A 16,825-nucleotide genomic window follows, 5' to 3' on the forward strand; every position below is an offset into this window, starting at 1 on the left:
AGATATTTCAATAAGTGTCACATAAAAATGAGCTGCATGTCAAATAGTATATGTCATACGGTGTTGATGTGGAAATGGTTGCTTCGGCATTTTGTGGGTGTGGCACCGAACGGAGATGTTGACATGCGGAGTTTAAAGCACTCTTCATTCTCTAGCGGCTGACTTTTCAACTGATGCTACAAATTAGCAGTGCGGCTACTTTTAGTAGCAACGCTTTTGCCGCATAATTGTTCAACATATTCCCGCTTGAAGCCAAACCACCGCCAGACAATGGATCCCGTGCTGTTTTTCTTAGGAATTAATTCTTCCTCCATTTGTTACCATATTCGCACCTTCTCTCTCTCGTATTACCACCCACACCACTCCGTTAGCATCACAGCTAACGTTACCATGTGGCTACCTCTCTGCTTCGCGGGAGCGTGTGACGTTGCACACGTGACGTATGTAAGAAGGTGCGCTTGTTTTAAGTATCTGTGAGAAGGAGAGACAAGATAGAGGGAGAAACGCATGCAGTGTAATGCCCGCAGCTAAAAGCAACTGCGTGAGAACGTATACTCGAATATCACGATATAGTCATTTTCTATATCGCACAGAGACAAACCCGCGATGTATCAAGTATATCGATATATTGCCCAGCCTTACTTAATAGTAAATATTTACAGAATTTTTAAACATTACCCAAACTTCCTTTGATTTCACTTCCATGCATTTCACAGAGCACATATCAACAGACGCTACATCTGTCAACAACAACCGCGTGTTTTGTGTTTTCTACCACTCATGGGAGACTGGAAAAACTACTGTGGAACCTTGATTCACAAACTTGATAGGTTCTTGAACAGAGTTCGTATATAGAACAGTTTGTATAGTGTAGCAAATTTCCCCATAAGAAACAATGTGAACATGACTAATGGGCTCCAGCCTCGACGAAAGACTATTTTAAAAGAAGTTTGTATACTTTGATCACAATATACAGCGCGACACAGTACTTCATATCAAACAAACATAAGAAGAGGGTGATGTATCAACTTTCCATTTAATAATAAGCCAAAACAACAACTAGATGAACTGTCCTCATTTGCAGCCGCCCTGCCGAAACACACAAACACACACACACAGTCACTAGCCCTGTGGTGCGCTCAGTTTGAAATCACAAAACTCCTTAACTTTAACAGCCAGGTCGCTACAATGATTAAAATAAAAAGCAAAATTCACTTTACCTTGTTGGTTAATCGTCTTGGCATGCTGCAGATGAAAGGGAGATTGGGAGGGAGGCAGTGTTGACAACTCTGTGGATACTTTCTTAAATGTTTCAAACCACACATCACTGGTCCATTGCTTTCTTTGGACTTACTGTATATTGAGTTAGAAAAACGAGAAAAATGTTGTAAAAAGGCTAAAAAAGCCAACAAAGTAGCAATTAGCACAGAAGCTAACGACAACACTACTCTGCTAACAAAATGAGCACGAAAAGGGTGGATGAGACATTCGGGTACTAAGACAAGGTTCATACAACAAAGCACATTATTATCCGCCCTGTGGTCCGTAAATCGAAAAGGTGGCATAATGAGGGGTTGGTAAATTGAGGTTCCCCCGTATTGTTTGAGGTGTTATAATTGGAATCTTCATTTCTCCGGGGGGGATCAATAAAGTTTTGTCTTAACTGTCTGGATCCATTGTTGATATTGGTGAGCAGAAAAACAGGTATCGGATTATATCTCCGATTGAAGAACTCCGATACGAGTACTCTGTTCGACTACCGCTAATGTTTCTTCTCTTCTTGCTATCTTAGCAGACAGATAGCAGGTTGTCTCCATTTGCGAGCCTTTTAAGAGTATTCACTTGAAAACACTGAACACACAGAAACAAAGTATTTCAATATAACTTACATAAGATACAAAATACCATGCCTGTGACATTGCAACTTAAGAAAAATGCATTAAAAGCATGCGCTAACTCGATGCTAACTTACACTGGATATGCTACTAGTTAGCACTCGCAATTTTACATGGCAATTTCAAAACCTTGCTCATCAAAATTGCAGCTAAGATGCACGTTATAATCAAATAACTGGTGTGTATCAAGTACAAACACTTTGTTGGGCTCAACAAAAGAATAGACTTGCACATTCAACTTCATGGCAAAGACTACTTTCTGACTTTGGCAACACACCTACTTTAGGACCAACTGAAATGAGCGCATACTTGCAAACGACACTCAGAAGTGTAAGCAAACAAAAATATTAAAATATAAATAATAGACGGTCCATTATAGAATCGGCTTAAGCACTACAGAATAAGTGAAAGTATGTATGATTTGTGCTGATATAGGTATCGATCAATAGTCAAGGCTGCCATATCGGTATTGTATTGGAAGTAAGATAGTTGTATCGGGACACCCCTAACTTTAACGTTAATTTGTCCCAACCAGCCACAGTAATACAGCAAGCTCTGCTTCTTCCTACTCCTTTTCAGACTTGTCAAAATAAGAAATTCCTTAACACCCATTAGAAATGTAACAATTTTCGTAAGGGGCGCCGGAAATTGGCAGACCCGTCAGCGATCCTGTTCTGTCTCCCTGTAATGTTTGATCCTGTTCTGTCTCCCTGTATTGTTTGTCTAATCTTGAATGGGATTGTGCTGAAAATTTAAATTTCCCCTCGGGGATTAATAAAGTATTTCTGATTCTGATTCTGATTCTGAATTATCAGTATTTATGACAAACCGCAGTAAAACTCCTGACGGTTGGTATCACTGTTTCAGATTAAAATGATCAAAAAAAGCTGTGATTGATAACCGCACTTCGATAAACTCACACACCAGTAATATGAGTCATATCTCCGGAAGAAGCAAGCAAGCACGCTAATTGCTAACTAGCTTAAATGCTAACATGAATGCAAGCAACATTGCCGTCTTTCCCCATTAAAAAAAATAAAATAAAAACTATCTTAGCACTGTAGTAACAATAATATGGCTCTTACAAAGCTAGAACAATATTTAATATTTCTCCAGCCAAGAAAAATATATTTTGTCTTTTTGTTTAGTTACTTCATTTAAGGAAAACATTGTTTTTTTTTTAAAGATTTGGGTGTGTGTATAAGTACTTTTTGAGCCAATTCAACAATACTGTGACAATGATGCTAATGGTGATCATTTTGGTCACGATAACCGTGACATGAAATGTTCATATCGTTACATCCCTACCACAGAGGTGGTGTTTTTTGCCGCCATTTTGGTTACATTTAGGGCGCCCGGGGTCAGGTTATCTCGGCACATACCCCCCCCCCCCCACTCTTATCTCTCACTTAGCCCTTAGTCAGCGAGTTTAATTTAGCATATTTCCGACATCAGCCGGGTATTGTCTTTCACTAACAATGACTTATCAGGTGCGGACCCGAGGGCGGTTGGGTGTAATGTTACCTGAGCCGCCGGTGAGTCCAATTTACCTGTCGTCAACCTGAAGGATGGGGCCTGCATACCTGCTCCAGGCGGGGGGAATAAGGAGGTTCTTTCTATTCTTTTTCACTTCTTGACCTTTAACCTGGCCTCTCCCCCCACCCCCTGAATGGTACCTACTTGCTATTGACGCACTTCCGTCGGCAGGAGAAGATGCGTTCAGTGGAGCATGTTTATTGCAAATGCTGAGTTGAGTCAGGTAAGATTTGCATTTTTAGCATCTTGTCTTGTTTGGTAATCGGCCCGCGTTTGCAACTTAGCTAGTGAAAGATGAGCGGTGCATCTATCTGAGCTGCTCTTCCGTCAGGCTGCACAGGAAAAGGATTGCATGCTTACTAAAAAAAAAAAAATGGTCACATAAATGTCATTCTCATTTCCACTTTGCTCCTGTTTTCTCTTTAAGACTTAACTCTGTGATAGAATGCATGTGTGCAGAAAAGCAAGACAATTCCCCCTTCTTCCTTTTGTTTTTGTGTCCCCGAGCTATATGCGCGGCAACAAATAAACAGACCTAATTAGACTCGAGTCGTGCTATTCACCGGGGTGACAGTGGGAGATGGATGCACAGGCTTTCACGGGCGACCTCGGCCTTTGTCTTTGGCTAACGCCGGCTGACATTTTGATAGAAGATTTGGTGTTTGACTGCAAGGCCAGCATGGTGAGAGAAGATGACCTTCCGGGAGACCCGCAGTGTCTCGCGCTGTCCTTTGACTTCTCCGCCAACTCGTGCGGACTCAAATGAGCCACTGGGTTGTGGGAAAGCCAAGTTAAAATGGCCGATTTGCAGAAATCGGTTGCGTAAGTGCGACTTCAAACAAGATCCCCACGTAAACAAAGGCGGCAGTGTGGCGGCGGTGCAATTACAGGTTGTTGCGCCTAACAGGCTGAGGCTGCGACTTGAGCGAGATCGTGTGACAGGAGGAGACTGGAGCTCAGTATTTGTCTGAAATACACTCGTCTGGTGTTTGGGTACACAACATGATTCATGACCGGATCCATTCGCTCACTTTGAAATGCCTTAATGCAGACAAAGTCATCATAATTAATGATTGTGGATGTCTGTTTGATTGTTGGCAGCACAGTGGAACAGGGGTTGGTGCGTGGGCCTCACAATACGAAGGTCCTGGGTTCGATCCTGCGCTCGAGATCTTTCTGTATGGAGTTTGCATGTTCTCCCCGTGACTGTGTGGGTTCTCTTCGGGTACTCCGGCTTCCTCCCACCTCCAAAGATATGATTTGTTGATTGACAACACTAGGTAACACCTTAGTATCGGGAACATAATCACCATTAATTAGTTGCTTATTAACATGCAAATAAGTAACATACTGGCTCATTATTAAATACTTATTAATGCCTTATTCCGCATGACCTTATTATACAACCAGTAAGGTAACACTTTAGTATGGGGAACATATTCACCATTACTAACCCTAACCCTCTAACCCATTCTTGCCAACCCTCCTGAATTTTCCGGGAGACTCCCGAAATTCAGCGCCTCTCCCGAAAACCTCCCGGGACAAATATTCTCCCGAAAATCTCCCGATTTTCAGCCGGAGCTGGAGGCCACGCCCCCTCCAGCTCCATGCGGACCTGAGTGAGGACAGCCTTTTCTTTATGACAACAGGGGTGACAAGAACTAAATCATCCAGACTAGAGATAAATTGTATTATTATGTTTATCTTACCTAAAAATAAATATATTTATTAATTAAAATAAAAAATTAAAAATGTTACTATTTTTTGCTAAAAACATCAATTAATTGTATTTTTATTTTTATTTTTTCTGACTCCTTATTACATCCAGCCATAGAATTATACATTAAAATAAACATATTTGAAATCATTAATTTTAAATGATCATAATAATTCATTTAAAATGACCATATTTAATTATTAAAATAATTGCTTGTTTATCAACAACTTTAGCATTTTATTCATTACATTTTGAAGCTCTCAGAAGCCAAGTTATGTTATATTCCTTAAGATTTGTTTATGCAAGTTTGAAGTATCAATTATCTAAACACAGTTTTGTTTGCATATTTTCAGGATGTAGATATATGTATGTATGTATGTATGTATATATGTATATATGTGTATGTATATATATATATATATATATATATATGTATATGTATATGTATGTATATATATATGTATGAAATACTTGACTTGGTGAATTCTAGTTGTCAATATACTCCTCCCCTCTTAACCACGCCCCCGCCCTCAACCACGCCCCCGTCCCACCCTCGACCACGCCCCCCACCCCCTCACCTCCCGAAATCGGAGGTCTCAAGGTTGGCAAGTATGCTCTAACCCTAACCCTAACCAAATATCTAAATTAAGTCTCTGTCACTTAGAATATGTTCCCCATACTAAAGGGTTACCCAACACTAAATTGTCCCTAGTGTGTGAATGTGGGTGTCAATGTTGTCTGTCCATCTGTGTTGGCCCTGGGATGAGGTGGCGACTTGTCTAGGGTGTACCCCGCCTTCCGCCTGAATGCAGCTGAGATAGGCTCCAGCACCCCCGCAACCCCGAAAAGGACAAGCGGTAGAAAATGGATGGATGGATGGATGTTTGATTGTTGAGCAGTTAAAGTTAAAGTACCAATGATTGTCACACACACACTAGGTGTGGCGAAATTAGCCTCTGCATTTGACCCTTCCCCTTGTTCCACCCTCTGGAAGGTGAGGGGAGAAATGAGCAGCAGCGGTGGCCGCGCTCGGGAATCATTTTTGGTGATTTAACTCCCCAATTCCAACCCTTGATGCTGAGTGCCAAGCAGGGAGTTAATGGGTCCCATTTTTATAGTCTTTGGTATGACTCGGCCGGGGTTTGAACTCACGACCTACCGATCTCAGGGCGGGCACTCTAACCATGGACTAACATTGGTGGTGTTTGTGCATTGGGTTACAGTGGCCAAAATATTAAATAAAACCTCTGCGTTGTTTTTTATTGAATGCTTAGGCCTACTATGCTACTATTTTAATGTTGGTCATTATGGTGGTACTTGGAGAGCCAGGTTTTTTTCTGAGGTTTGAGAACCACTGATATAGATAAAACATGAATCTTATTTAAACGTGATTATTCATAATTAGTCGACAGTAATCCTGTTATCTAATTCAAAATGGTAAGTGTTTGCCTAAAATACATTTTAACAGCATGATGAATAAAATCACGCTGTTCCTCAGAGAGAGCCATGTTTATCAGGGGTTATCGGCCGTGCTGTAGGGGCGCTTTGTGTCAGCATCCTGGTGCAGATGGCTCCTGTGATAGTGTTTACTCTCATGTCTCCTCTGTACTCAGCCATGCATTCATTTGCTCATATATGTGCACATGCGTATCTGTGTGTGTGTGTGTCTGTGTGTGTTTGTGTTTGGTATTTGTGTGCGTGTGTGTGTGTGCGATAATGGGGGATCTGGATCATCGGGGTATTGTTTTTAAGTCTGTAAACCACTTTGCGTTGCATTTCCTTTATGTATGAAAAACGTGTTATAAATACAGTTTGATTTGATTTGATTTAAAATGAATAAGATGAAATTAATCCAGAGCAGCCATGTGATTAATCTGATTAAAAATGTGAATAGTTTGACATCAAAAGAAAAGTGGAGTGGATTAATTATTTAACATCAAATTCAAATCCAAGTTATGTTTATATAGCATATATAGAAAAGTAAAAAAGAGTTAGATTTGAAGCAATGCAAAAACGAGTTAAAAAAAATTAACAGCATGATGAATAAAATACTGAAATAACAATACTATCTCAAAAGAAAAGTAAACAAAAATGAAATCAAAACATTTAAATTGTTTGGCAACACCTTACTAACTTTTTGCATATTTTGAATAGTCCGATCATTACAAATATGTCATCAATGTACTTTGTTTATTGAATGCTCACAAAAAGTTGGACCAAAAAAAGTGCAGAAACCTCTCTGGGGCTCAGGGAACTGCTGAAAAAAAGATGGATGGAAAGGGCTTGAGCGAGAAAAAGGAGGGGGAGAGGAAAAAACAATAGACCAAGGAGCCCATCTCTCCTATTAGAACAAGCAGTGTCCACAGAAGAAATTCCTGGGCTATTATTTGTCTCTCTCTGGATCTGATCTGCCACTTTAATTACCTGAGTGGACTATATGTGTGTGCATGGGAAAGCAAGGGGACATGCCTAATTAAAAAACAGAGGTTGGTGTGGCTTAGGCCGTATCTTTTGTTCCTTTTGCAGAAAAAAGGGGCTATTTCACCGCCTTGTTTTTCCTCTTCATACATACAGTTAGTGAAAATAAATGTTTTAATTGTTGCTAATGAGAGCATGCATGTAAACAACCGCCACCCTACAGCTGCCAAACGTTCATAAACACATAGGTTCGTCCATTAGTGCACACTTAAAAGTGTTTTATACTTAGGCCACAATTCACCTCGCCAATCAAATTAGCAGGGAAATGACAAAGTAGCAAATCCTTGGTTATGGTTATGATTGATTGGTTTTAGACATGTTCAACAAGTTACGTTAAGGAACATCACATTTGCACGATTCAATGTGTCTGAAAAGGAGTAGAAAGAAGCAAAGCTCAATTTAATACAACCCGCTATTTGTATCTTTTACTGATAATTCATTCACACCATAACTTTTACGTGTTTGTTAAGGTCACAAAAATCTCGATAAGTCATTAAAAAAAACTAAATATATTCGAAAATATATATAAAGTAATAACTTATCAGTGATAGTTAATGAGTATTATTTAATATTTTAGAATTTGTCGTGAGCTTAAAATGTTGCAACAATGACAATTTACTCAGACTGCAGCTATCGATTAATTTTAGTAAAATAATAATCTACCGATTAGTTTGTTCGATTAGTCGAACCAACATACTTTATAGCCTCAACGCGTATTTTAGAGAAAATAGTTAAGCTTGCTGAAACTATTTATATGTATTATATATATAGTTATATTTAAAGTTCCAGGCAATCAATGGGGTTCGGATTTGAAAAACTTGTATTAGTTAGTAGACTCATGAAACGATTAATCGAAGCAACAGAATATAAATCAAGGCTTTTCTAAAAAAAAAAAAATCAATAAATCCATTAAGGTCCGCCTTAAACTAAGGCGGAGCTTAACACCCTCTGCCCCACAACACACAATTTAAAAGAAAAAAAAGTTGTGAGTTAACTCAACAGAAGAGCAACAATGCAAAAATATGATCTATTTCCAAAATAATTCCGTTCATGAATACAATGCACGTCTGTGGACTTCAAGAATAGTGCTGGCGATTTGGGAGATTGTTTGCCCTTTTAGCTCAGTAGTCAGCATGCTCGCCTCTCACACGCTCGGAGCAATAGGGAAAAAAACAACACAGCTGAGAGAGAAAGTACACAGTCGCTACACGAAGCAGAGTTGTCTGTGATTGACACCAATCGTTGCATTCTGCCGTCAAAATCGGGGGGCCCCTGATTGGGTGAGGGCCTCATGGCTTCAGCCCAGGTTAGCATAGCCTCTACAATTTACACAAATCTTGTTTGATAGGAAAAACCTGTTCTTCATTCTATTTCTATTACAAAAAGGTCTGTAAATTTCTGATAATTTGTTAAATGTGTGTATTATCTCTATCATTTGACTTTCGATTTCCATCCATCCATCCATGTTTAATTTATGAATATTTTAAAAATAATTTTCCCTTTAAGGTCTAATTGACTTAGTCCAAACAAATGCCATCTACATCAGGTTTGCCCAATCTGAACCCAAATTGGGTCATGCATCTCTTTCGATTGGGTTGTTTATTGTCAAAAATGTATTTCGGTCTCCACATGAAAAAGTGGTGGAATGCCTGATCGGGAGGAACATTAGCGTGTCTGAGACACAAACTGTTGAAAACACAGCATTACATGTTGTGATAACGTCATGCATTCCTGTAGCGATAACACATATGTATGGCCTGTTTCAACTTGTGGCTTTTTAAGAATGTAAAGCTCATTGCTACTAATTTCTCCGCAATTACAAGGGTGCCTTCATAGGTAGACAGGCGCGAGCTTGTATTATTGTTTTTTTGGGGTTTGGAGGCGGACAGTGTGATGAATTGTCATTTCTCATTTCAAAATCACTATAATTTGTAGTGGCCTCTGAAGCAAATCGTAATAAATAGGTCAGACGTTACCCCACTTTAGAGAATATTCATATTTCTTGCCATTTGTCTCCTCTTTATATAAAAAGACTGAACCTTAGAGTGAGACACAGAGAGAAAACATTTTAATCTATCACTACTCCTCATGGAATCATCTCTTGGATATGTCAGATTAGACGTGATTATGGCGCATGCACGCACGCACACATGCACGTCCGCACACATACGAGCACACGTTTGATTTCATTCCTCACGCTTTCACTGTCCCTCCCACTGGCTTTGTTTGGCCCTGGATTGGTGCAGATTAATCCTCTAATTGCTTTGTAGCTTTGTCGTGAGGCAGGGAGGGAGAAAGAGAGTTGCAAAGGCAGAATTAAGCAGCAGGTGGACGGGGTTAAAGGTCAACATGGCCCCTTTTTAAAGCTTTCTTTTAATGTCAGCTCTTTTACACACAAGCTACCTGAGGAGAGATGGCAACGTAGCAAGTCTTTTTCTTAAGTCGTTTCTGTTACCGTAGTTTGCGTTTGGTGTCTGCATCAGAGCTGCACCTGTCGATTATTTTAGGAATCGGGTAATTTATCAATCAGTCTGTTCGATTAATCGAGTCATCGGTTAAAACACACGACCACAAAGATCACTGCTCTTATGTGCGCTCTGTTGCAGCGGCCGTGCAGTGATTTTATCAATTGGTAGAGGTTACACTCAAACGATTAATCAAAGTAACAGAAAATAAATCAAATCTATTTAATCGATTAATCGTTGCCGCGCTAGTTTCTGTATGTCATAGGGCTGCAGGTATTAGTCGATTAGAAATAAGCTCCAATTTGTATTTTGTTACTTCGATTAATCATTTATTTAGTGTAATTAATAACAAATGATAAAATCAGGACCACATAGAGTGCCTCAAACTTTAAATACGCAGACAAAGTTTCTGCTGCAATGGAGCGCACATGAGAGCGGTGGTGTGTGTGTGTGTTTTTTTTATTTCAGTTAATGCACACATGGTAAAATTACAAGTTAAAAGTTGATGATGTGCATTTGTTAGAAAAAAAAAATACGGTTTTGGCATGCAAAAAAATGTTAAAATGTCTGCTTAAACTATTTTAGGCTAGAAAGTGTGTTTTATCCAAGTCCCCGATTAATTTAACAAACTAATCGACAGATCACTCGATTATTAGAATATTTGATACCTGCAGCCCTAATGTCTTATCTCTTTTTAATGAATACAAAATAAGTGTGATAAGTATTTGTGGTAATGTTTGTATTTGATATGCCCCTTTTCAAAAGCCCATGGAAATACTGTCTTGAGTGGTCAGATTCCAATAATACAGAATGAAAGGAGCATATTTTAATGGGCTAAATATGATGATCAACTCCTTACTAGTACACTGGAGACTGAGGTGACTCTTTAAATATATTCCACTTCCTCTATTAAAGTTGGAGTGCGGGTCTCCAAGTGGTTTTAAACTTTGCACAAGGCCATCATCTTCCGTGGAAGTTGCTTCATTTGTGTACAGCACAATTGTCCATGTCATCACTTTTTTTCCTCACACCCTTTTATCACGATTAGACGTTTTGTCTGATTATTTATCGCTAACCTTCTCTTCTTCTTTTTTCCTCAACTCAGGTCCCTGCTAGGGAGGATGAGATGAGATCCCTATGTAGTGGTCGTCATGGCAACTTGTGACTCTCCACATATGGTCTCGTCACGGCAGCAGGAACATGGTGGCCAGAGGCTGGATGCTGCTGAGGACAACTCCGTCGTGGCTATGGAGATCGGCGTGGCCCACAGCAACAATGCCAATAACAACCAAACGTCACCTGTAGCCAGAGAGATGGAGAATGGCCTTGGCGAGCCCACTGTCAGCCCACTGAGGTCCAGTGCTACCCCCACCTCTGTCAGTGCAACCATCGACTCTGTTACAGAGCAGAGTCGGAGAGAAAGCTTTACAACCAGTAACAAAGGGAGTGTTACTGGGACTTTACCAGGAGTAGGAGGAGGAGCAGCTTTGGGTTCAGACTGTTCTGCCCCTGCCACATCTCCCGTGGCGCCGGCAAAGGAAATCCCCTGCAACGAATGTTCTGGCTCCTTCTCCAGTTTACAAAAATACATGGAGCACCACTGCCCCAACGCCCGACTGCCTACCACGGGAGGTCAAGAAGATGTCGACGAGCTCGAAGGGATGGTAGGGGAGGAAAACGAAGATGACGAAGGGGAGTGTGCGGCCGATGGAAGGGAACTAAACAGCGAGAGGGATGAAGAGAGCGATGTGGAGAACTTGTGTGGTGAGATCATCTACCAGCCTGATGGCTCAGCCTTCATCCTGGAGGACTCCAAAGAGCAGCGTGGCAACCAGGGAGGGCTCCCTGGGGCGCTCCATTTCAGGGGCCTGCTATCCTCCCAGACCTTCCCCAACGCCCAGGCCGCCACTGGCCAAAGTGGCCTGAGCCAAGGGGGGGATCGGTTGGAGCAGCCTGCTGCACCCATGTCCTTCTACCCCCAGATCATAAACTCCTTCCACATCGCTTCATCCTTGGGGACTAAATCGTTGGCGGTCGACCCCCCCTCCATATCAAATACCTCAACTGGAGGGCGGGCGGGCGCTGGTCCCGTGTTGCACAGTTTTCGTGTTTATGACCTCCGCCACAAGAATGACAAAGACTATCTGACGGGGGACGGTGCAGCCAAAAACTCTTGTGTGTCCAAAGATGTCCCCAACAATGTAGACTTATCCAAGTTTGAGGGCTGTGTGGCCGACGGGCGGCGAAAGCCAGTGCTCATGTGTTTCCTGTGCAAGCTCTCATTTGGCTATAGCCGCTCCTTTGTGACACATGCTGTCCATGACCACCGTATGACCCTGAATGAGCAGGAGCAGAAGCTGCTAGGCAACAAGCACGTCTCTGCCATCATACAGGGCATCGGCAAGGACAAAGAACCTCTTATAAGCTTTCTGGAACCAAAAAAACCCCCTGTATCTGTGCTATCCCACTTTCCCTCACCTGCCAATTTCCTAGGGCCAGATACCGGGCTCCACGGCTTGTGGAACGCTTTCCACAGTAGTGGGGAGAATGGCGATTCCCTTCAGGCAGGCTTTGCTTTCCTGAAGGGCAGTGCCAGCAGCTCCTCCAATGACCAAAATCCCCGAACCCAAACCATGCCAAAGGCTGAGACCAACCCAAACCTCGGGGGAGGGGCTGGTTCCCATAGAACCTCCAGTGGGAGTTCTGCTGCTGCTGCCACTGGTGGCAACCTGGATGGCTGGAACTCGAATAGTGACAGTAGGGGCCACATTAGGGACACATGCACTTTGCAACCCAATGGGCCGGACCTGAGCCACTGCCCGTCCATCAAGCGAGAGCCCGGTACAGTGGGAGATCAATGTCTAGAACAGGATGAGGACGGTTACTCCAATGGTGGAGTAGAAAATGAGGCGGAGGAGGAAGATGAGCAGGCGATGAGTGTAGTTATGAAAGGCCAGCGGGCCAACAGCACCAGTAGCAAAGATTTCCCTCTCTTAAACCAAAGTATTTCTCCCCTTTCCAACAGTGTGCTAATGTTTAACAATGACAGCAAAGGTCCTGCATCCACCTCCTCTTCCTCCCTTCCTATGTGTGAGAAGCTGGAGATGGATAAGTCTCGTCTGTCTGCTGCCCTGGCAGTCGCCAGAGAGCGGGAGAGCAGTAACGACTCGACCACTGAAGCCCTGGCAGGGCGGGATGGATCATCGCCATCCTCCCACCCCCTTGACTTGATAATGATTCGTAGGGATGATGAGAGTCCTGGACCTCCTCATCAACACACAGGAAATCCGAGTACGCCTGGTACCCCGGGCACACCTGGTACACCCGGTCCAGGTGAAGGGTCCCCAGGAAGCGGTGTGGAGTGCCCGAAGTGTGACACAGTCTTGGGATCTTCGCGCTCTCTCGGAGGGCACATGACCATGATGCATTCGCGGAACTCCTGCAAGACGCTCAAGTGCCCCAAGTGTAACTGGCACTACAAGTATCAGCAGACACTGGACGCTCACATGAAGGAGAAACATCCAGAGTCCGGAGGATCGTGTGCTTACTGCCGAACAGGACAGCCTCACCCTCGTTTAGCCAGGGGGGAAAGCTATACCTGTGGATACAAGCCTTTCCGCTGTGAGGTCTGTCTAATTTGGCATCATACATCTCACAAGGACATTTACACTGGATAATCCTCACATACTACTCATTGTGTCAATTCCATATGTCCATTAATAATTACTATTTCTCTTTAGGTATGCAATTACTCAACCACCACCAAAGGCAACCTTAGCATCCATATGCAGTCGGACAAGCACCTGAACAATGTCCAAACACTCCAGAACGGTGGAAGTGAGGTGCAGTACAACCACAACCATGCCAACCCAGTAGCCAGTGTGGGCCTCGGTGGCGGCGGCTGCGGCGGCACACCCTCGCCATCCAAGCCAAAGCAGAAGCCGACTTGGCGCTGCGAGGTAATGAGCTCAACAGAGCACTATTGTAAGGCTGCAGAAGAAATATACCCATTTGATAAGCAATTATGTTATTTCACCCTGCGTCACTGACTTATTTTGTTTTCACCGCAAAAAAATGTGACCTGGAGTCATTTGAAAAATGAATTGGTCATGCAGGTCTGACAAAACCTCACTTGATAAAACCTCATGGTGCTGCAAAAGTATTATCTTGTGTATCTTTCTTACCACAGGTTTGCGACTATGAGACCAACGTGGCTCGAAACCTGCGCATCCACATGACCAGTGAGAAACACATGCACAACATGATGCTGCTGCAGCAGAACATGAAGCAGATCCAGCACAGCCTCCACTTGGGGTTGGCACCGGCCGAGGCGGAACTCTACCAGTACTACCTAGCTCAGAACATCGGTATGGCAGGTGTCAAAATGGAGAACCCAGCCGGCGGTGGCGGCCCTGATGCCCAGATGATGATCAACCCCTTCCAGCTCGACGCTGCAACTGCAAGCGCTCTTGGATCTGGACTTGGTAAGATTGACATTTTTTTCATGAATTTAAAGCATGAAATTTATAAAACATACACAGTAGGAAGAGATGTTATTCTTACTGTCTTCTTTGTACTGTAGCCCTTTGGTAACATCTTATATTCACTAGGTGAACCATCTGGCTCCAAAGTTTTTGGATATTTTTTTCGATATTTTTAAACTTTTGTTTATTAAAGCCTGGGACCAATTCAATGCACAGTGCTTAAAATATTAATGGACCACCTGTCAGAAAAACAAGGATTTATTTATCTTTAAAACCAAAATGTATTATTTAATGGGCAGAAACTACACATTTTTCCACACAAAATAACAAATAAAATGCATGCAGCTGTACCTCAGGATACAATATAAATTGGTTTTATGACACATATTGTACTTTACCTTGAAAATGACTCAAAACTAATTTAATTGGTGCTTGGCCATCCCAAAACACATACCTGTAACATGCCTTTTAAAAATAAAAACATATTTTTAGGAAAGAGATATTGTATGAAAAACAACAGAATAGAATGTACGAATGTAAGCTACAGTAGTTTGATGAAGTAATGTAATTAGGGATGTCCGATAATGGCTTTTTGCCAATATCCGATATTCCGATATTGTCCAACTCTTTAATTACCGATACCGATATCAACCGATACAGATATCAACCGATATATACAGTCGTGGATTTAACACATTATTATGCCTAATTTGGACAACCAGGTATGGTGAAGATAAGGTACTTTTAAAAAAAATTAATAAAATAAAATAACATAAATAAATTAAAAACATTTTCTTGAATAAAAAAGAAAGTAGAACAATACTAAAAACAGTTACATTGAAACTAGTAATGAATGAAAATTAGTAAAATTAACTGTTAAAGGTTAGTACTATTAGTGGACCAGCAGCACGCACAATCATGTGTGCTTACGGATTGTATTCCTTGCAGACTGTATTGATATATATTGATATATAATGTAGGAACCAGAATATTAATAACAGAAAGAAACAACCCTTTTGTGTGAATGAGTGTAAATGGGGGAAGAAGGTTTTTTGGGTTGGTGCACTAATTGTAAGTGTATCTTGTGTTTTTTATGTTGATTTAATAAAAAACATAAAAAAAAAAAAAAAACGATACCGATAATTTCCGATATTACATTTTAACGCATTTATCGGCCGATAATATCGGCAGGCCGATATTATCGGACATCTCTAAATGTAATAATGAACTTGCAATTACTTTCTGTGGTATATCCTTCGAGCTGCTTCTCAGTCAAACACACCACTAGCAGCTTCTTCATATTTTCATAGATAAATGTCCACTGTTTAGGTATTATTTTAACGCTCTTGGCTGCCGTTAGACCTATTCGGCTTATGGTGCAGACCAGCAGTGCTATCTCAAGTTGGCTACACAGTCGGTCATGTTATTGACAATTTATTTATTTAATGAATATCATCCACTTCTTGTCAGCACTGTCCTTCACGCATGCTTTCTTGGTCAAAAACAAAGTTATGTCGCTCTCTAGCTATGGGCTAATGCAAACGAGTGAGTTTTGGAGGCAATCGCTACGCCAACGAGCATATCTCAAAATACTCGTAAGTTGAAGTACCAATTTAATTGTGTTTACATTTTTGTTGAAATCCAATGCTTTTTGAGGTTAAGGAACACTTGCAACATTGATAAAAAAAAAAGCAAAACGTATTTTTACCGCCACTTTCTGAAAAAGTTGTCGCAAACACCGGCCACGTTTTTTGCTAAACTGCATCACAATAGGAGAAACTATTGAGATAAAGATAAAAGATTAAGATTAAACTGAAGTTTCTTTATTCATTTCATTCACTTGGAGTCAATTGATCTCATCTGGTTTTATCAGTGTATTTTTTGTTTAGTATCTCCTTTGTTCCTTTGCATTTTTTTTTTTATCTCCATCCTTTTTCCCGTTCCCTTTATCTCTGCGCTCATATTGTCGCTCTGTCATTGTCTCCTTCTCTCTGACCCCTTGCTGATTAAAAAATGATTATGAGACGCCACATGAGAGATATTCTTAATCTTTCATTTGTAATTTTCTTAAGTCTGCTTAATCCTCAGCACCGTACACACCACCCCACCTTTCCGCACACCCTGGAGAGAACACACACACACATGCTGGCACACAGCAGGAAGTGGATTCCCGTAGGAGTGAGGGAGCTTTAACAATGACCCTGCAGTGTTACACAGTGTGGAGATCACAGCCCAGCCAGCAGATGTACT

At 41.5% G+C, this 16,825-nt stretch overlaps 1 protein-coding gene across 4 annotated transcripts in view; it reads left to right on the top strand.

The window, feature by feature from the left end:
- Positions 1-16,825, top strand: part of zfhx4 (zinc finger homeobox 4) — a 340,671-nt gene that overhangs the window by 201,891 nt on the left and 121,955 nt on the right. For all 4 annotated transcript variants that reach the window (XM_061965537.2, XM_061965536.2, XM_061965535.2 and 1 more), the window contains 3 exons: positions 11,197-13,717; positions 13,832-14,050; positions 14,281-14,575. In XM_061965537.2, the coding sequence (XP_061821521.2) occupies positions 11,243-13,717; positions 13,832-14,050; positions 14,281-14,575 (2,989 nt within the window). In that variant the 5' untranslated portion in view covers positions 11,197-11,242. The remainder of the gene's footprint in view (positions 1-11,196; positions 13,718-13,831; positions 14,051-14,280; positions 14,576-16,825) is intronic.

Source organism: Nerophis lumbriciformis, linkage group LG07 (assembly GCF_033978685.3).
Source record: "Nerophis lumbriciformis linkage group LG07, RoL_Nlum_v2.1, whole genome shotgun sequence".
NCBI classification, from domain to species: domain Eukaryota; kingdom Metazoa; phylum Chordata; class Actinopteri; order Syngnathiformes; family Syngnathidae; genus Nerophis; species Nerophis lumbriciformis.